This window comes from Rattus norvegicus, chromosome 17, assembly GCF_036323735.1.
Source record: "Rattus norvegicus strain BN/NHsdMcwi chromosome 17, GRCr8, whole genome shotgun sequence".
Classification (NCBI taxonomy): domain Eukaryota; kingdom Metazoa; phylum Chordata; class Mammalia; order Rodentia; family Muridae; genus Rattus; species Rattus norvegicus.
The window spans coordinates 73541632-73558356 of NC_086035.1; the positions used below are offsets into that span (position 1 = coordinate 73541632).

The 16725-nt window shown below is 52.2% G+C and overlaps 1 protein-coding gene and 1 long non-coding RNA gene across 11 annotated transcripts in view; one reads left to right on the top strand and one right to left on the bottom strand.

Moving 5' to 3' along the window:
* Positions 1-2602: 2602 nt before the first annotated feature.
* Gata3 (GATA binding protein 3) overlaps positions 2603-16725 on the top strand; it is a 31437-nt gene continuing 17314 nt past the window's right edge. For 3 of the 7 annotated variants that reach the window (XM_017600667.3, XM_063276784.1, XM_063276785.1), the window contains exons 1-3: positions 9476-12134; positions 12546-13196; positions 15553-16089. In XM_017600667.3, coding sequence (XP_017456156.1) covers positions 12956-13196; positions 15553-16089 — 778 coding nt within the window. In that variant the 5' untranslated portion in view covers positions 9476-12134; positions 12546-12955. 7 annotated transcript variants of the gene reach the window in all.
* Positions 4013-9281, bottom strand: LOC120097843 (uncharacterized). 4 transcript variants are annotated; one of them, XR_005495653.2, is made up of 4 exons: positions 8756-9281; positions 7775-7981; positions 6793-6995; positions 4013-6363 (listed from the first exon to the last, which is right to left on the bottom strand). It is a non-coding gene; the product is annotated as an uncharacterized LOC120097843 (long non-coding RNA). The 4 variants fall into 4 exon arrangements; XR_010058974.1 differs by having other exon boundaries at positions 7381-7981; XR_010058975.1 differs by having other exon boundaries at positions 4013-6061; positions 6793-7981.

The following is a 16725-nucleotide window of genomic DNA, read 5'->3' on the forward strand; positions in this document are numbered from 1 at the left end:
ATGAGCAACTCCGTTGTAAAATCAGACAGACTCATGGCTTCACTACAACATTATCCTTGTAATGTGCCTAGGTGATGTCTAGTTATCAGGAATAAATGACTCAGAGCCTTCCCCTCACTTTATTTAGTACTCAGGCAAAAAAATCCTCCTTCGCCCACACTTTTTGTTTTTCAACACAGGGTTTCTCTGTGAAGCCCTGACTGTCCTGGAACTTGCTTTGTACACCAGGCTGACCAGTCAGAGAGATCCACCTGCCTCTGCCTCCGGAGTGCTGGGAATGAGGCAGTTTATTAAAGGCCTGCTACTACGCTGGACCCTCTATTTTCTTTACCTCGTTTCCTTCCCACCTTCAATCTTCCCCATACTCCCTGTCCCATGCTTCTTCGGTTAAGAGAGACAGATCACGCCCTTAGCCCCTGTCGGACCACTGGGGTCCCTACGATCTTTTTTTTTTAACCCCCGACTTTCTTTGGAAGCCCAACTCCCTCCAGTTATGGCTTTGGGGAGCGATGGCGGGGGTTAGGGGAGACGCGATCCCATTTTCACGGTTCTTTACGGTTTTGAACTGTAAGGGATCGGGAGCCCGTGTCCGCAGAAGGGAAGGAGCGCGGCCAGGCCCGCAGGGCAGACCGGCGGAGACCTAGGGGACGGGAGGCGCTCGGGCTAGGGAGCTTTAGTAAGAGGAGTGGGAGAGGGAAGAAAGCCTGCTTTGAATTTCGAAAGTGTCAGCACTGGACATACATTCTAAGGGAAAATAAGGCTTTCAGATTGGAGGCGAACTTGTTGAAGGTAGGGAGAAAGAGGGAAAGGGACAGCAGGAAGCTTAAAGGGGGGCAAGAAGCATGAATGGGGAGTATGGGAAAGCCGTGAAAGGCCCCACCCGCCCGCGGGATCTAGAAGTGGGGTCTAGATACCTCTGGCGGCAGGGGGTTGGGAGGATCGACTATAGGCGTCACGTGGGCACATGCGTGCCTCCCCGGTCTCTGCTCCAGCCCCCAGCCAGTCATGTGCAAAGAGGAAGGGTGCTTGTGTCTCCTCTGCGTCCCGGAAACCAGTAACATCTTCCCAGGACCCAGGGCTTTCCTGGGACAGTCCATAGGGTGCATTAGGGCAACAGGTTGGGCGTCTGTTGTTGAGAGCATGGCCCCAGTCGAATCCTAAAAGCTTACTGGAGAGAGTGACTCTGCCACTTGGTGGCGGAGAGCTAGAGCGACAGGGCTGGGGACAGGCAGGATTGCTTTGGCGAAGATGGTTCTTCCCTAACGGACCAGAAGACACCTCTCTTCTTTCCTTTTGCCAGATTGGCAAATGGTGCTCTCAGCTGACTCCACTCGGCTTCATCGCACCCTAGAGGATGCCCCGCCGAGGCGCAGACCCGTTGGCAAGCGGGTTGTTGTCTAAATGGAAAGAATTTCAGGTTTGTGGAGGTAGAGACAGTGTGCTGACAGTATCTAGGGGGAAAGCGTGCCTATCGTGGTATCACCCACTCTGCAACGTGATATCCACGACCCGGTACCTCTCTCCCCTCCACCGGGGCCCACAAACACTTTTGGGCCTCCCAGCTTCTGCTTCCTCCTCCTTCCGCCCCACCTAAGGAGTGCCTTTGAGTCTGACCATTCCTTTAGGGACTGGCCACCCCCAAACTGGACACTGAGTCACTTCTTCCTACCCAACCGGTTGGAACGACCCAAGCTTATTGACTTCATGGTTCAGCCAGGGACAAAACTTTGTTTTCTTTCTCCCCAAATATGTATTTATTTTAAAAGTCAGTCTCCATATTCTTTTTGGATAAATATTGTGAAGGGAAAACTCGACCTGTCAAAACAAATGGACCCTGTCCCTTTTCTACCTTGGCTTTATGGGGTTTCATTTCACCCTAGCTGAAATGTATTCGTGGCAGATTCTCTTGGCAAGGATTCTGATGCCCTGGCTATTGGGATGTGGATGAAATGTGGGGGACATTGGGGGGGCACTCTAAGGAGGACACTGCAGTTTACTGGGTCCTGGTAGGCACAGCTTCATTTCCTTTGGAGAGCCACCCCCCCCCCGTGGTTTCTGTTTTTTATTTTTCATTTTTCTCCTCAAAGGTAAAATTTCCTCTTGAAAATGTTTAACAGAATTGGGACCCATGGGATCCTTTAGTCTGTGTGTCACCAATGAACACTCTTCTACACCTGGATTAGATCTCAACAATCAAGCCTGGCCACAACATTCTAATTCTAATATACTAGACGTTCCAACTAAAGGGTGGTGGCGGTGGTGGTGGTGAAGCAAAGACCCTATTTTTGAGAATGGGGGTGTCCTATAAATCTAAACGTTGGGAGAAGGAAAGCACTTTGAAGACTTACTAGTTTGATAGCTCTTTATATACTGTTTATTTCTGATTGTGCCCATCAAACCTCCTATTGAACGATTTGTTCAGAAGTGAGAAGAAAATGCTTCAGACACGTCTGTGCCTATGGTAATGGCCTGTTCCACAGGACAGTGACATTTATAGTGTTAATTCCAACCCTGTCGGAAGACAGTGGGCTGGCTTTGTAGGCACCAGGGGCAGGTTACGTTTCAGGCGATCTTTCTTGCCCACCCCTTTCCAACTCAGTTTCACACACCTCTGATGTGCGGGTTTGTGTGTTTGCAAAAGGGGATGCTATTCATTCCCTCCCTCCTCCTTCTTCTTCCCTCCTCCCCCCTCCCCGAACCCCGTTGCAACCCGGAAGAGCTCTGCTGTCTACTCTGAGCCAAGAGAGGCAGAGAGGAGGGGGCTCTTAGCAAGGATTCACAGCACACAGGTTTTACCTCTGGCTGAGATGCAGTGAAGCGGCCACGGCACTGGGACTGTTGTGGGAGCTTCCGCAGCAGCGGTGAAGACTGCCGGTCATTTCTACCTTCAGATCTCCAGCAAGGCGGGTGGAAAAAAAAACAAAAAACAGCTGGCCTTCAGGAGAGAGCTGCCCTGGTCAGTGAGTACATAGCTATCCCCTTTTCTTCTGTTTTCCTTCTCCCTGCTCCACGTGGAGAAAATTAAAGAGAAGGTCTCCCCCATGGGGACAGCTGCCTCTGGGAGAAAGTGAACTGGACCCCAGCCCTTTATTGTTCTTTCTGGACACTGGAAGTCTTTGGCTTCCTGCAGTGACCTTGGGTGATTGTGGTGTGGGAGTGTGTTGGATGTCCTTGTTTGGAGGAAGGGGCTGGTAGAACTTGGGGTGCAAAGACAAACTGAATGGGGGTGGGTGGGAATAAGGGCTGGCGGGATGCTTGGGCAGGGCTCTGCGTAGATGCTTTTCACTGCACGGAGAACGTAGAGGAAATAGCCCGTCTACCCAGGAGCCTTCTCTAAAGGTGGCTGCCGTGCCCAAGTGTCAACTCCATCTTCACTTTTCCCCGCTAGCAAGGGTATGTTTAGCTTCATTGTCTGCACATCGTCTAAGAAACATGTGCACTGCTGGACCAAGTCGGAGCCCAAATGCGTCAACATCTGGCATCCCCTCAGGGTAGCTGGTGGTCGGTAGGCACCCTTGTTAACAGAAGCACTGTGCGGTGGGAGTGAAAACCAGTTTCCCAGAGAGTGTGACCAGGGTTCTGTGGAGCGAGAAGACAGAGGGGATAAAATTGAAATATTTTTCCTAGGACATCAGACCACCAGACCTCCTCTATGCCATTCAGAAATAGATCATACAGACACATAGGCAGTCAGGCAGGCAGGTAGACAGACAGACAGACACACAGGATAATGTTAAAATGCAAGGAAAGTCTGAGATATGAGCAGAGTAGCTGCTATTAAAAAAAAAAAAAAAAAAGAAAGAAAAGGTCTTTCTGTAATAGAGCAGGGTGACAAACTGACAGGTGTGGGTCCATCCAGAGTAGGAATGAAGTAACAGTGCCGGCTGGATTCCTCTTGGTATAGGTGCATTTCCATATTTCTTGACCCTCTCCTCCCCTTATAGACTACAGCAGGACCCTGAAATCACAGTTGCAGAGACCCAGAACTCTAAAGGGAAAATAATGGGTGGCCTTTCTGCGCCCCTTCACTCTATGGTGGGGGTAGCGAGCTGTTCCCCCCAGCAGCAGGTTGATGGCCAAGGAACCCCAGAAACCCAGGTGGAAGGAGTCCAGGTATTTCTAAACAAGATGCCTGGCTGCCCACATTGCTGCTTGTGGGGAAGAGGGCTTCCTGGGAAATGAGAATGTAAAAAACGTTCTTTATCAACGTTAGATGTAGTTTCTGTCCTGCTAGACAGAGCATTAGGATTTAGAAGAAGGCCCAGCAGCTTCAAGGCTCAAGCTCGCTGAGGCCTAAGGTTTCTGGCTTGAGGACACAGGGCTTAGAGAATGCCATGCGTGGTGGTGGTCTACATCACCCTCTACCTAAACTGTCCTTGTTAGCGGCTCCAGATTCTCCAGTCCCCTTCTGTCACAATCCAAAGCCCAGACACACAGCAGGCTAGCTTCATTTTTCTTTATCTCCTATTTTGACTCTGCCTTGTTGCAGAAAACATGTGGGTTCAGGTATAGACATAGTGAAGGAGTGAAGGGATCGGTGCAAGCATTAGGGCGATATCCGTGTTTGCTATTTGCCCAAAACCACACAGCAGGGCCCAGGGAAGTTGCAGATCTATGGGAGTCCTAGGGCTTCCACCTCCTTCAGCAATATGTGTGCCCTGCAGTGAAGACTTTGATAAAGAAAGAAGGATTCCAACACTGAGTGGGACTAAAGGGGGAAGCCTTCTGTTCTCTAGCCCTGGGCTATTTTAACTCTCTTTAGGCTACCCCCCCGGGTTGTTTTATTCTTGATGTCCAAGCTACTTCACACTTGAGTATGTGTTCCTTTCCAGGTATGCCTTTGTGTACCAATCCAATAGTTCTGTTCACCCCTTCCCACTAGCGGTTGGAATAATCCGGGAGGTTTATTAACTGTGGGGGAAGAGAGCACCCTTTGCTTCCTTCTGGTTCCAACGGGGCTAGGGTGATGTTGAGGAAGTGCATAGGCAACTTGGATGGCTTGGAAGGATTGCCAGGCGCTCTCTCGGAAGTCCTGGCTTGTCCGGAGGAGAGGGTCTGCAAGGAGCTGGTGATGGGTAAGCACCTGAGTCTGCTGGTGGTTTTATTTTATGTAACAAATTGCCGGAGCTCACTTTGCTTAGGTGGTAGGCTGTGGAGGGTCCCCTGGTGGATCTGGACCCATGAGTGGAGAGTCGCAGGCAGGCAGATGGTAACTCAGGGCAAAGAGCCCGTGATGCCCGGGAAGTCTTGGTTTTGCCAATCTGAGCCAGGCACACTCAGGATCTTTTCTATGGGGTCACCATCGTGTTCAATGACACCAATGATTCTTGCTTTCGTTTCTTTCTTTTTTTTTTTTAAAGCCCGCCTCTGCTCGACCCAGTATCTGAAGCTTATCGCCTCCTGCTTTCCTATCTTTGCTGTAAAGCTCCCACATCCCTCTCCTCACCTCAGCCCCCATCCAAAGTGGACTGTCCCTCAACAATCGGCATTCCAATTCCTTCGGCTAATCTAGAGATGCAAAAGCCCCACATCTGCAAGATAAAGCCCACTTTCTCCTTTTAAAACCACCCAAGCTCCAGAGGAGAGTGGGTTGAAGTAGGCGCTGGGGACTGGGGAGCGCCTCAACTAGCCGGGCGAAGCCAAGAGGCCAGGGTTGAACCGAGCAGGTGACCAAGACTGTCCCTCCTCAGCCTCACAGTTTTACGTCTTTACGAAGGAGCCTGTGTGTTTAAGCGGTGGAACCCCAACCGCCTGGCTCCGGATTTTCTTGGATGCCGTGCGGTATTCTAGGTGCTTCAAAGGTGGGGGTCTGGGGCTTTCCTGGGAGCAGGCCAGGTCTAGAGGCAGCGAATATCCTACTGGAAATTAATGGTGCCAAAGGGCAGAGGAGCGGCTGCGGGAGCCTGCACTTCCCAATGGGTCACCTGCATCTCTGGCTCTTTCCTAGGCTCCTCCAGGCGTAGCTAGAAAGCGCACACCTTCTTCTTTCTGGATTAGTTCTTTCTCTTCCCACCCTAGGCTTGGGTTCCTCCGTCACCACCTCCGTCGCGTGTGCTTTGTTCTATACGAAAACAGAAATCCCCGGTCTTCTCCCTGTCCGCCTGCCCCTTTCCGCTTCACCCTTATCTACCCATTTTATTTTTTTAATCTCGCTATAATCAGGGGTTTTCTCAAGCGGGGGGGGGGCGGGTAGTAGCGGCTGAGGGAGGGCTAGAAACCCTCGAAGATGAAGGTGAGGGCTGGGGCTGGGCTGGGGGCGGAGTGCGAAGCAGGTAATTGCTCAGCGCCTTTCTTCCCGGGTAGAGTCTCTGCTTGGCTACCCCGCTCCTCCTGGCTCGGGCAGTTTTTCTCCGGTGTTTTAAACTGTGATAGATGAATAAGCAAAAAAATCAAAACATATAACCCAAACAGTGGCTCATTTTGCTTGGAAAGTGGACCCCAGACCCGGGGCGGGTGGGCGTGGGAGCCGGGAGATCTGCGGGTGCATAGTCTTTTCATTCAAATTCCCACGAGTCCCCCCACCCCCCACCCTGGCTTTCACTGCGAGCTTCTTCTCGTTCCCAGTGACTTTTAGCGTCCTTCTTTCTCTACATCACTAAAGTTCTCTCTCTACTGCTTTAATAGTTGAGGTGTCTCCGTTGAGGAGCACTAAGCCCCAGCCCTCACGGCCCACTGCCTGCTTCATTTTCCACCGCGTTTTTGATTTTGCTCTCTTTTCTGCATTTCAGCTCATGCGGGGGGGAAAAAGGGGACGTGGTGAAAGCTATGGTGATAACGTAATATGTGTTTAACCTGTGAGGTCCGGGTCGCTGTGGCAAAGCGGTCTCCCCAGCCGTTTTCGTGTGCTCAAGCCAGGCTGGTTGGTGGCGCCTTGGGACTGTGTCCCCGGCATAACCCTCCTGCTTCGCAGCCGGGAACTGTTTATACAGCTTTACCTGTGCTATTCTCGTATCCAGTAAAAGTCATCGCCCGGCCCGGGTAACCTAATCCGGAGGCTGAAACAGAGGAGGGGGTACTGGGGTTGGCTCCAGAGGAGAAGGTGGTGTGTTGTGAGACTTAAGCAGGGTCTCTTTGCTCCTCCCCCGATTGGGAAGGTAATTCGGATTTGGTTCGAGGAACCGAGGCGGGGGAAGGAAGATTGAGACTTGGATCCATGTCCCATCCTTCCCGGCTTTTCTCCTCTCAAACAGGCACTGTGGATTGACGTGGCGGCCGCAGCTCCAACCCACGCTCCAAGAAAGAACAGTGGTCCGGGGGATGATCAAGGACGAGTCTCCTACCCTGCCCTGATGGGGGGGGAGGCAGATCTAGCTCCCCCTCCCGCCTTTCTTTTACAACTTCCATGCCTAAGACAAAATGATCAAGGAACCCAACCCGTACCTTCACATCCAGACCCTACCGGTTATCCCAGGCCTGCATATCGCAGAGCACGGGTGGGGAATTGCAGCGTGCACAAAATCGAATTAAACGCAGCTCGGTGGTTATTGTCTCTCGCTAATTGCTTCAACAATGGCCACTGTTAAAACGGATACACCCAATTAAAGGCCCCGCGTGGTCTCCCTGGGTTCTCGCCACCGCCCGGTTTCTCTAGTCCGAGGCGATGCAGACCTCCGGGCTGCGAACCGGTGGGAAGTGGGTACCGGCGCCGGCCTGGATACCTCTGGCCCCCACTTCCTTTCCAGACCCACAGCGACCATGGTCTTTTCACTTCGTTTTTATTAATCGATCGCACGGGAAGGAAGATTGATCGAGCTGGAATGGGAAGGGACTTTACCCCTAGTCCTTGGGTCGTCGGGGTCCTGGGCTGTGTATTTAGTTTCTGGCCTTCGGTGCTGCTTTGCTTTCTCCCCGACCTCCCAGCCCTTCAGGTTCCGGGCTTCACTTCAGTCGGTAACAGCGCCATCAGATCCGCCCAGGCCGGCGCCGTGGCTCCGGGAGGAGGAACAAGGCAGCACGGCCCCGATCCGCTTCGGTCTCCAGCCTGCAAATATTTGCTGCCTCTAGGAGAATCCTACTATTCCGCTTGCGCTCCGCATGCAAAGTCCTTAAGTAAACACGCTCAAATGACAGCCCTAGGCATTCCGAGGCACGCTTTCTACCCCTGTCTAGGATTAGTAACTATAGTCCTTCGACCCCCGAGGTTCGGCTTTGCTGATCACTCTCTGGAGGGCAACGCTCAACACCCCCCACCCCGGACCCCCCCAAGGTAGCATCGTTTCACATCTCGGCCCCGCGGAGCTCGCCTGGCCTCTCCCGGAGTCAGGCTCGGGTTGGTGACGCTGGGTGGATTACTACCTTCTGGGCTCCTGGCCCCAGTGGTGAGGCTCAGTCACCCGCTCAGCCTTTTTTTTTTTTTTTTTTTTCCTTTCAATCAGGGCTCCCAAATTCTGAAGGGGACCGTCTCTGTGTGCTTCTAGAGGGATGGGGGTCTCAACGCCCAAGTGAAGGCAAGTGGGAGGGACCTGAAGATGAAGACGAGCAAGTGTGTGTGTGTGGGGGGTGAGGGGTGTCCCAGCTTACTCCAAGCATAGAGAAAGTCAGATCCATTTCTTAACCTTTCCCCAAGAGGGCACACACAACCTGCTCAACTTGACGCCTGCAATAGCAGCCTCAAGGCCTGGGGGTTTCAGATAGGCCCAATTGGCTCGGGCTACCCAAGTACACAACCCCAGATACGGGTTCTAGCTGAGCTTTGCCTGCTCTGCTCGGGGATGCCTGAGTCCCCAGGGACCCAGAGCGTTCGCCAGCCCCTTACCCTATTGAGGGAGGCCTCATGAACTACAGGAGCCAAAGACTTCAGGCAGCAGCAGCTACAGCATCCTCCTTGATGGCTTTCTCTTGCCTTTCCCCCAGCTCCGCCAGATGCTCCGGGGGAGGAAGGGGAATGCGATACACCGAGCCAGGCTCCGTGTGCCCGGGGGTGGTGTGGTGATGACACCCCAGGTCTTTAGAAGGGCGTTTAGGCGTCCCCCAACGAGGCCTGGATCAGCTTTGTAGCTCTGGAACTGGAGGATTGGTACCACCTTTCCCTCTGGCCTCAAGCCCCCTCCCCTCCCCCGCCACCCGCCAGGGGAGGAGGGAGCCCGGCCTGCATTTGCGAGCCAGGCGGGTCAGACCGGCGCCTGTCCTGGCCCAGACCCCCGGAGTCCGGTTCTCCGCCTCAGGCCACGCTCCGCAGCCTCTCCCGGACTGGATCCCTTCCCCCTTCTTCTCGGTGGGTCTCGGAGCCGACCTCGGCCTCCCTCCCCGCTATCCCCCTCCTCTCTTTTTCCCTCCCCCTACCCTGCTCTGTGTTTCTGACTCCGGGGCCGGCCCGTGACGTCAAACCCAGTGTGGCGTCGGCGAGACTGGCCGGCGCGGGCCATCAAAAGAGCAACGTCCTCTTTCCCAATTACCCACTGTCAGTCCGGGAACAGGGGCGGACCGGCTGGGAATTACACGTTAAATACCCCCTACAGGCTGGCTCCATTGCCCGGGGCATCTAGCCTCAGGCCCCCTACCCCTCTCTGCCAGACCCAAACTACCTCAGACCAGGAGGGGCCTACTAGATTTTTTATTTTTCCAAGGGAGGGGAGTGTTCTTTGCATCCGGCATAGCTCCTCTGGTGATTGAATTAAGACGAATAATCCTCTCTATTCCCACTACTAAATTTATTAGAGAGGCGCCCCTACTAGTGAAGCCTCCCTTTTCAGAAGTATTTTCTTTTCCAGTCTTTAAAACTACATTATAAGCCTCATAGACTAACACGTGCAAGTCTCGGCGTCAGTAGCTCGCTTTCTTGTCTCCAGAAGGATTTCTTTTGCCCCTTTCCTTCCTCTAGATCTCAGTGCCCGGGACCAAAGAGATATGCTTACTTGGGGTTTTTCTCGAAGCTGTGAACTAGGGTCAGGCTGACTCGTATCCTATACAACTCATGAGTGATACAGGAATAGTATTTTTTTTCTCCTTTTAAACTCTCATTCTTAATCTTAATTCCGGGCCTTTTAGCAAAAATGTGTGTGCGGTCTTCTCTGCTTGTTTATGGAATGGTTTCCGGTGAATGTTAGACAGCAACTAAATAATTAAAAGGTTTTGAGAGCGCGCGGTGAGCTGGATGAGATGCTGGCAGCTTGATTGGCCCAGGAGAGATGAGTTGGTCAAAGAGTGAAAGTAAAAGAATCGATATTCTAAGACTAGGTCGTCCTCGTAAACGTGAGACCAAGGGGTGCAGGATAAACTCGGGAGGGAGACTTATATAAAAAGAGGTATCTTCATAGTTTGTATTTAGAAATTCAGCCTTGATTTCAGACAAAGATCAGATGTAAAAGATGAGATATCAGGAGAAGTTCCAAACGCAAGCCCGCAGGGCACATTTCCAAGTAAATTTTGTCTTCTTCGAGGGTTGTACTGTAAAAAGAACGCACCTCCCCCTTCACCGCGTTCCACTGGCTTCAAGGTAGACACTGATGCCTTTTCTCCACAGCAGAATAGGAGTTATTTGGAACTTTTAAGAAAGGGCTTGTCGGGAATCGAAGTTTTGAATCGGTGGGAGATATTTTGGGGTAAAGAAACAAAGAGGGAATGATGCCTTCAATTCCAGTAACTCTCCAAGTGACGCTCTCTGCCTTGAAGGGTGCAATGGGAACACCTTCTCTTACACTGCCCTGGGGTGCACCCGAAGTCTCTTTCGGACCTTGGTCATCCGGGCTGTGTTTTCTGGACCCAGGCTGCAGAAACCTCAACGCCACTAGGGGATGCAGTGACTCAAAGGACGGAACAGGGCCGCAGAGGTTGGAGCCCGTGGGGCGGGGCGATTGCGGCCCGGCCGTGGTATCTCCCGATGATTGGTCCTTACAATGGTCCCGCCTTCGTCCGCTCCGCCCCCTCCACTGGGCGTCTTCCAGTCTCTCCCCTGGTGTCAGCTTGCTGCCCACCTACCAGACTCGGGCCCAGAGACCCACTCTGTCCAGGGAAGTTGCCGTTGGATTCCACCCCGGAGGTCAGGGTTGGGGACTATGGAGGGAACCGTTTTCCTCGGGTGAAAGCAGAATTAAGTAGGACCCCGAGCTGGGCGAAGGAAAAAGTTAGGCCACCCCAGCAAAGATCAAGTTAGTTGTACACGGTACTTCGGGGACCAGTGAGCTCAGGTCTCGCCAACCCAGCTTTCTGTGCATCACGTTATCACTAAGTCCAAAGCACACATTGATTATATCATTAGGTCTGGAAGGACAGCTGCAACAGCGGACGCTGTTCGTGCCGGAGAGGTTTGGGAGAGCAAGCCGAGATCATAACAAATAACGCGGGCGTCCGAATCAAAGCCCAGGTCCTTTGAGCGATTCAGCCTCCTCCCTGGAGACTGGTTCGGGAGGCAAATCTTCAGTTACTTCGCCGTGAAACTTTTCTGATCAGTTTTTACAAGCGTACAGCCCCTAAGCTGATATAAACTAAAAAGGTGTTCTACCTTGAATCCTAATTTAAAAGTTTGCTCATTTTTTTTTAAACTGTCGAAAAGAAAAGTCTGCTCATGGAAATTAGCTTTATGAATGGGGCGGCCGGGTTTCACTCGTACGGAATAATCTACTGAGCCCGAATGAACCGGCTTTGCTACATTTAAAGGGCCAGAGAGCGAATTCCCTCCTGCCTGTCCCCTCTGCCCCAAGCCCCGGCCGGCCTCGCCCACCCTGCCCGCGGCCCCTCTGCCCTAGGCGGCCCTTGGCGGCGCCCCTTTCCGGTCAGTAGAGGGGCGGGAGGAGGGGTAGCGGTGTGCGGGGTGGGGGGGGGGATGGGATGGGGGTGGAAGTGAAGTCCTGGAGCGGGTTTGGGTTGCAGTTTCCTTGTGCTGGGGATCGTGTCCCCTCCTGCCAGCGCCAGGCTCCTCCCCCTCGGCGCGGATGACACTAGAACCTCCTTAAGTTGCGTCGCGCCACAGCTGTCTGCGAACACTGAGCTGCCTGGCGCCGTCTTGATAGTTTCAGAAAGAATGCATTCCCTGTAAAAAAAAAAAAATACTGAGAGAGGGAGAGGAAACCAGAGAGAGAGAGAGAGAGAGAGACTGAGAGAGAGAGACTGAGAGAGAGAGAGACATAGAGAGCTACGCAATCTGACCGGGCAGGTCACACGTCTCCTCCTCCTCCTCTCCGCTCCTTGCTACCCAGGTTGGTATTGTGACTTTTTTTTTTTAAAGTTTGATATCACTCCCTCCTCTTGGGGCTGGTTTTTGTTCCTTTGAGATTTTGAGTTTATTTTTTATTTTTATTTTTGTAACTAAAAGCTCAGTTGTCTCCCTTTGGAGGACTTGTAGTGGTTGGAAAGATCCCGGGGCCGGTGTCCTCCAGAGAGGACTTGTCCCCAAGTTTTAATTGCTTAGTCAGTCCCGGGCTCCTGCGAGCCTGGCTGTTGGAGGTGTGCTGGGGAGCTTGGCTTCCTTTCCCTCTGGGTCTTCGCGTGCGTGTGCACGTCCCGGGTGAGTCGGCCCTGCGGAAAGCTCGAGAAGACCTAGTGCCCTCCAGAATCAGGTGTTAAAAGTACTTACAGCTCATCCAAGTCTCTCTTTCTCTCCCTTGCAGGTGATCAGAGGAGCAACCGTCTCTGAGCGCCAAGGAACCAGTGTGCACTGTGGCCACACTTGGATTCGTCTCTCTTTCTCGCTCCTTTTTTTTTTTTTTTTTTTTTGCCCCTTTATTCCTCCGTGTTTGCTTTTTTTTTTTTTGGAGGGGGTCTCCCTCTTTCTTCATTCTTTCCCTTTTCTTTCTTTCTTTCCTTCTTTTGCTAAGCTATCCCGCAAAGAATTTTCTTTCCTCCCTAAACCCTCTCCTTTGCTCACCTTTTCTATCCACTTCACTACAAACAAACCTTTAAGCGACTCCCTCTCCTGGGCCTCCGACGGCAGGACTCCGCGGACCTCCCAGGCCGACAGCCCTCCCTCTACCCGCGAGGGTTCCGGGCCCGGCGAGAGGGCGCGAGCACAGCCCGGGACATGGAGGTGACTACGGACCAGCCGCGCTGGGTGAGCCACCATCACCCGGCGGTCCTCAACGGGCAGCACCCAGACACGCACCACCCGGGCCTCGGCCATTCGTACATGGACCCGGCACAGTACCCCCTGACGGAAGAGGTGGACGTACTTTTTAACATCGATGGTCAAGGCAACCACGTCCCGTCCTACTACGGAAACTCGGTCAGGGCTACGGTGCAGAGGTATCCTCCGACCCACCACGGTGAGTCCACCTTGGTGCTGGAACCCTCTGGATCCGCGCCTGTTTTTCTGGGTCCAAGAGACCATGGCTGGGCAGAGCAAGTCAAAGCACATAAGTGTGTTACTAGTTCATTTAAAAAAAAAAAAACAAAACCAAAAAACCGGGGGCCCGGAAATGGGCGAGGAAGCAGTGTAGCTCGTTGGGAGAGTGTGTTTTTTATAAAAGAGTGCAGCAGGCACCTCTCTGGGCCGGTGTCTTTCAGACCAGGCACTCACCTGGCAAGCGCCAGGTCCACTGCGGCTGTAGATTTTTTGCAGCCGGGGAGAAATCTCAAGCTGTGCCTGCAGGCGCCGAGCCTTTCAGGCGGGGCGGCAGTGAGGGCTAGGCCGGCCTGGAACTGGGCTCCTCCGAAGAGCTTCCAGCTTCTAGTTATCTGGTGGAAGGGGTCTTCCGTCAGAGCCTTGCAATTTGTTTCTCCTTTTGTATTTTCAGAAAAGGCCCAAACACGTGTATTTATTTCTGTTTTCTTTTGCTCCCCACTCTCAGAAGCTAGTGCGTTTGACTTTTAGGCAAGTTTCCTACCTACCGGTATCTTGAGGAAGAGAATCTGGTGGTTGACACCACACAGGGGGAGGAAGCCTTAAACTGAAGAGAAGTCAGGTGTGATTAGACTCCCGGCTACACAGAATTTTCCTTTTAGCTTTTAGCTTAATTGCCAGCAATCCTGGCCGCATTTTCTCCTCCGGCCTACTGTAGTTCCTACATATGCCTCAAAGATTTAGGATACATCAAAGTTTCTTTTTAAGTAGGAGTGTTTCCAGTTGCCTACTCCCCCTAACCATTCATCTTGAGAAATTTAGGGGAGTTCTGAGGTGTTTAAAAAGGAGAAAAAGAAAGAAAGAAATCCATCCTTGTGTGATTGAGACAGGGGACTCTAACACTTCCCAGCTGTAAGTTTATGCGCTTAAACGAGCAAAAAACAAAACAAAACATTTTTTTTTGAAGGGAAGGTGGGAGGTTTTCTTAACTAGCTGGAGGTCTGCTCAGGTCTCTCTACGCACAGAGCTAGCCTTGGCGCCTGTGAACTAGCCCCTCTGGTCAGCAGGCATCCTCTACCCTAGAGCCGCCAAGTTTTAAACAGTCATTTCTGCGGATGGGGCTCTCTTTGCTCGGGTTGTGTGCAGATTAGCAGTTAAGTGGAAATGAGGTAGATCAGACCTAATGTTATTTACTATACAACTTCCTGCATAAAAAAAAAAAGAGAGAGAGAGAACCTTAACCCTTGGTGTTCAAGAGAATTCTCCATCTCTCTTGACTGCCCTCCCCTTCCTCTCACTTAAGATTTTAGTTTCAGTATTGTTCTTAATGGTTGACTAGAGTGTCAAATGGTGAGGCGGGTACTGGATTGAAAGATCAATAAGGGTGTAGCTATGGGCTCGGAGTTTAAAGTTTACCTTATCAGAGAGCATGGGCTTGAATAACTCATGACCGCCTTAGCACTGTGTATTTTAAGTGAAGGCTAAACATGCTTGTATATGAGTCACCCTTCAATTGAAATAAACACATAAACTGGAATTTTGTGTCTCAGGTGAAAAATTCACAGAATGCCCCAGTGAACAGGAAAATCTCGAGGGCCTAGGGGCTTCTTGGTTGGGTGAAGAAAGAGAAGAGGGGTGGGGAGGGAATCCCAGAATTTAGGTATGGATACATTTCAAGGGTTTTGGGCAGTGAAACTTTCCTTGTAAATATCCAGTTAGGCCTTCTGGAAGCAGCTTTGTCAATTCTAAGCAAGTGTTGAAGTTTTCCACCACCAACTCTCAAAAGCACCCCACCTTCCCTTGCCTTAGGTGTTGGGAGCTGGGCCTCTCCCTAGGGTTGAGGAGTGGTGTGGTCCTGTTTCCCCCGTGAAGGCCCCATCATTCACCCTGACTTTCTTATCAGCCTGCTTGGGATTAAGTCTGCAGTGGGAGAATAGGGGCCATGGAAAGGAACCAATAAATCAAGGCAGGTTCTAGAGAGAGACCCCAGGGAATCTGTTTTAGATTGGTCATTTGGAAAGGACAAATAAGCCAAGGGACCTTTCTTAATGTCCTTGCAACTCCTCTGGAGTATTAGGACCCGGCCTTTCGTTTTAGAGTTGATTGGGTGTGTACAGGGTCTGCTTCTATCTTGAGGCCTGTGGGCCTGCTACTCCTGGGACCACGGAGATTAGAGTAGGTTTGAGCTCAATTGCGGTTGAACCTGGAGGTTTGCTGACTGGGAGGTGGGGGGCGCCAGGGGAAAAATCTCCAAGTGTGTCTCAGGGCAGCTCTCACTGCGGTATTCTTTCTTTCTTTTTTTTCCTCCTCCTCTTCTCCCGCCATTGCTGGCATCGCAGGGAGCCAGGTATGCCGCCCGCCTCTGCTGCACGGATCTCTGCCCTGGCTGGATGGCGGCAAAGCCCTGAGCAGCCACCACACCGCCTCGCCCTGGAACCTCAGCCCCTTCTCCAAGACGTCCATCCACCACGGCTCCCCGGGGCCTCTGTCCGTCTACCCTCCGGCTTCATCCTCTTCTCTGGCTGCGGGCCACTCCAGTCCGCATCTCTTCACCTTCCCGCCCACCCCTCCGAAGGACGTCTCCCCAGACCCGTCGCTGTCCACCCCGGGATCCGCCGGGTCGGCCAGGCAAGATGAGAAAGAGTGCCTCAAGTATCAGGTGCAGCTGCCCGATAGCATGAAGCTGGAGACGTCTCATTCCCGAGGCAGCATGACCACCCTGGGAGGGGCCTCGTCTTCAGCCCACCACCCCATTACCACCTATCCGCCCTATGTGCCCGAGTACAGCTCCGGACTCTTCCCTCCCAGCAGCCTACTGGGAGGATCCCCTACCGGGTTCGGATGTAAGTCGAGGCCCAAGGCACGATCCAGCACAGGTAAGGGCCACCTCCACCCCTGGGAATCTCTCTTTTGCTCCCTTCTGTTTGCACTACATCCAGGTCAGGGCAAAAAAAGGGGGGGGGGTTCTTTCCTCCAAAATAAGGGTCTCTGGGGAGGGCTACAGGTATCGCCTAGCCCACTTTTCTTCCATTCTTCTAGCCTGGAAAGAATGTGATGTGTCTTAATTCCTACTGACTTAGGCAGCAGAGAGAAAGCATGATCTAATTGTAAACCCCCTGCCCCATCCTCCCCACCCCAGTGAGCTGGGAAAGAAAAAAAAAAGGCTAACAAAAACAAATGTAGACCCTCTCCTCCTGCCTGCCGAGGGACTTCTGGATTCAAACACTACCCTTTAGTTTCCAAGACCAAATGGATGGCTCCAGGAATAAATCTGTAGTGTTTAAAACTAAAACGAAACCTCCTCCAACCTAAACAAACACAGGTCCTTCCTATGACCCCTTTGGCCTCTGTCAGACGGACTGTTCCTCTTCCCTCCACTCACAGAGGGTCACTGGGGCTATAGCCAAGGACTGTCCTTTATAGAGCTGTGTATAAATAAGTGTGTGTCTGTGTCATTTGGGGAGGAGGCTGACACTTTGTAAAAGGAGCAGGCTTTGCATGGAAAGGGGGCT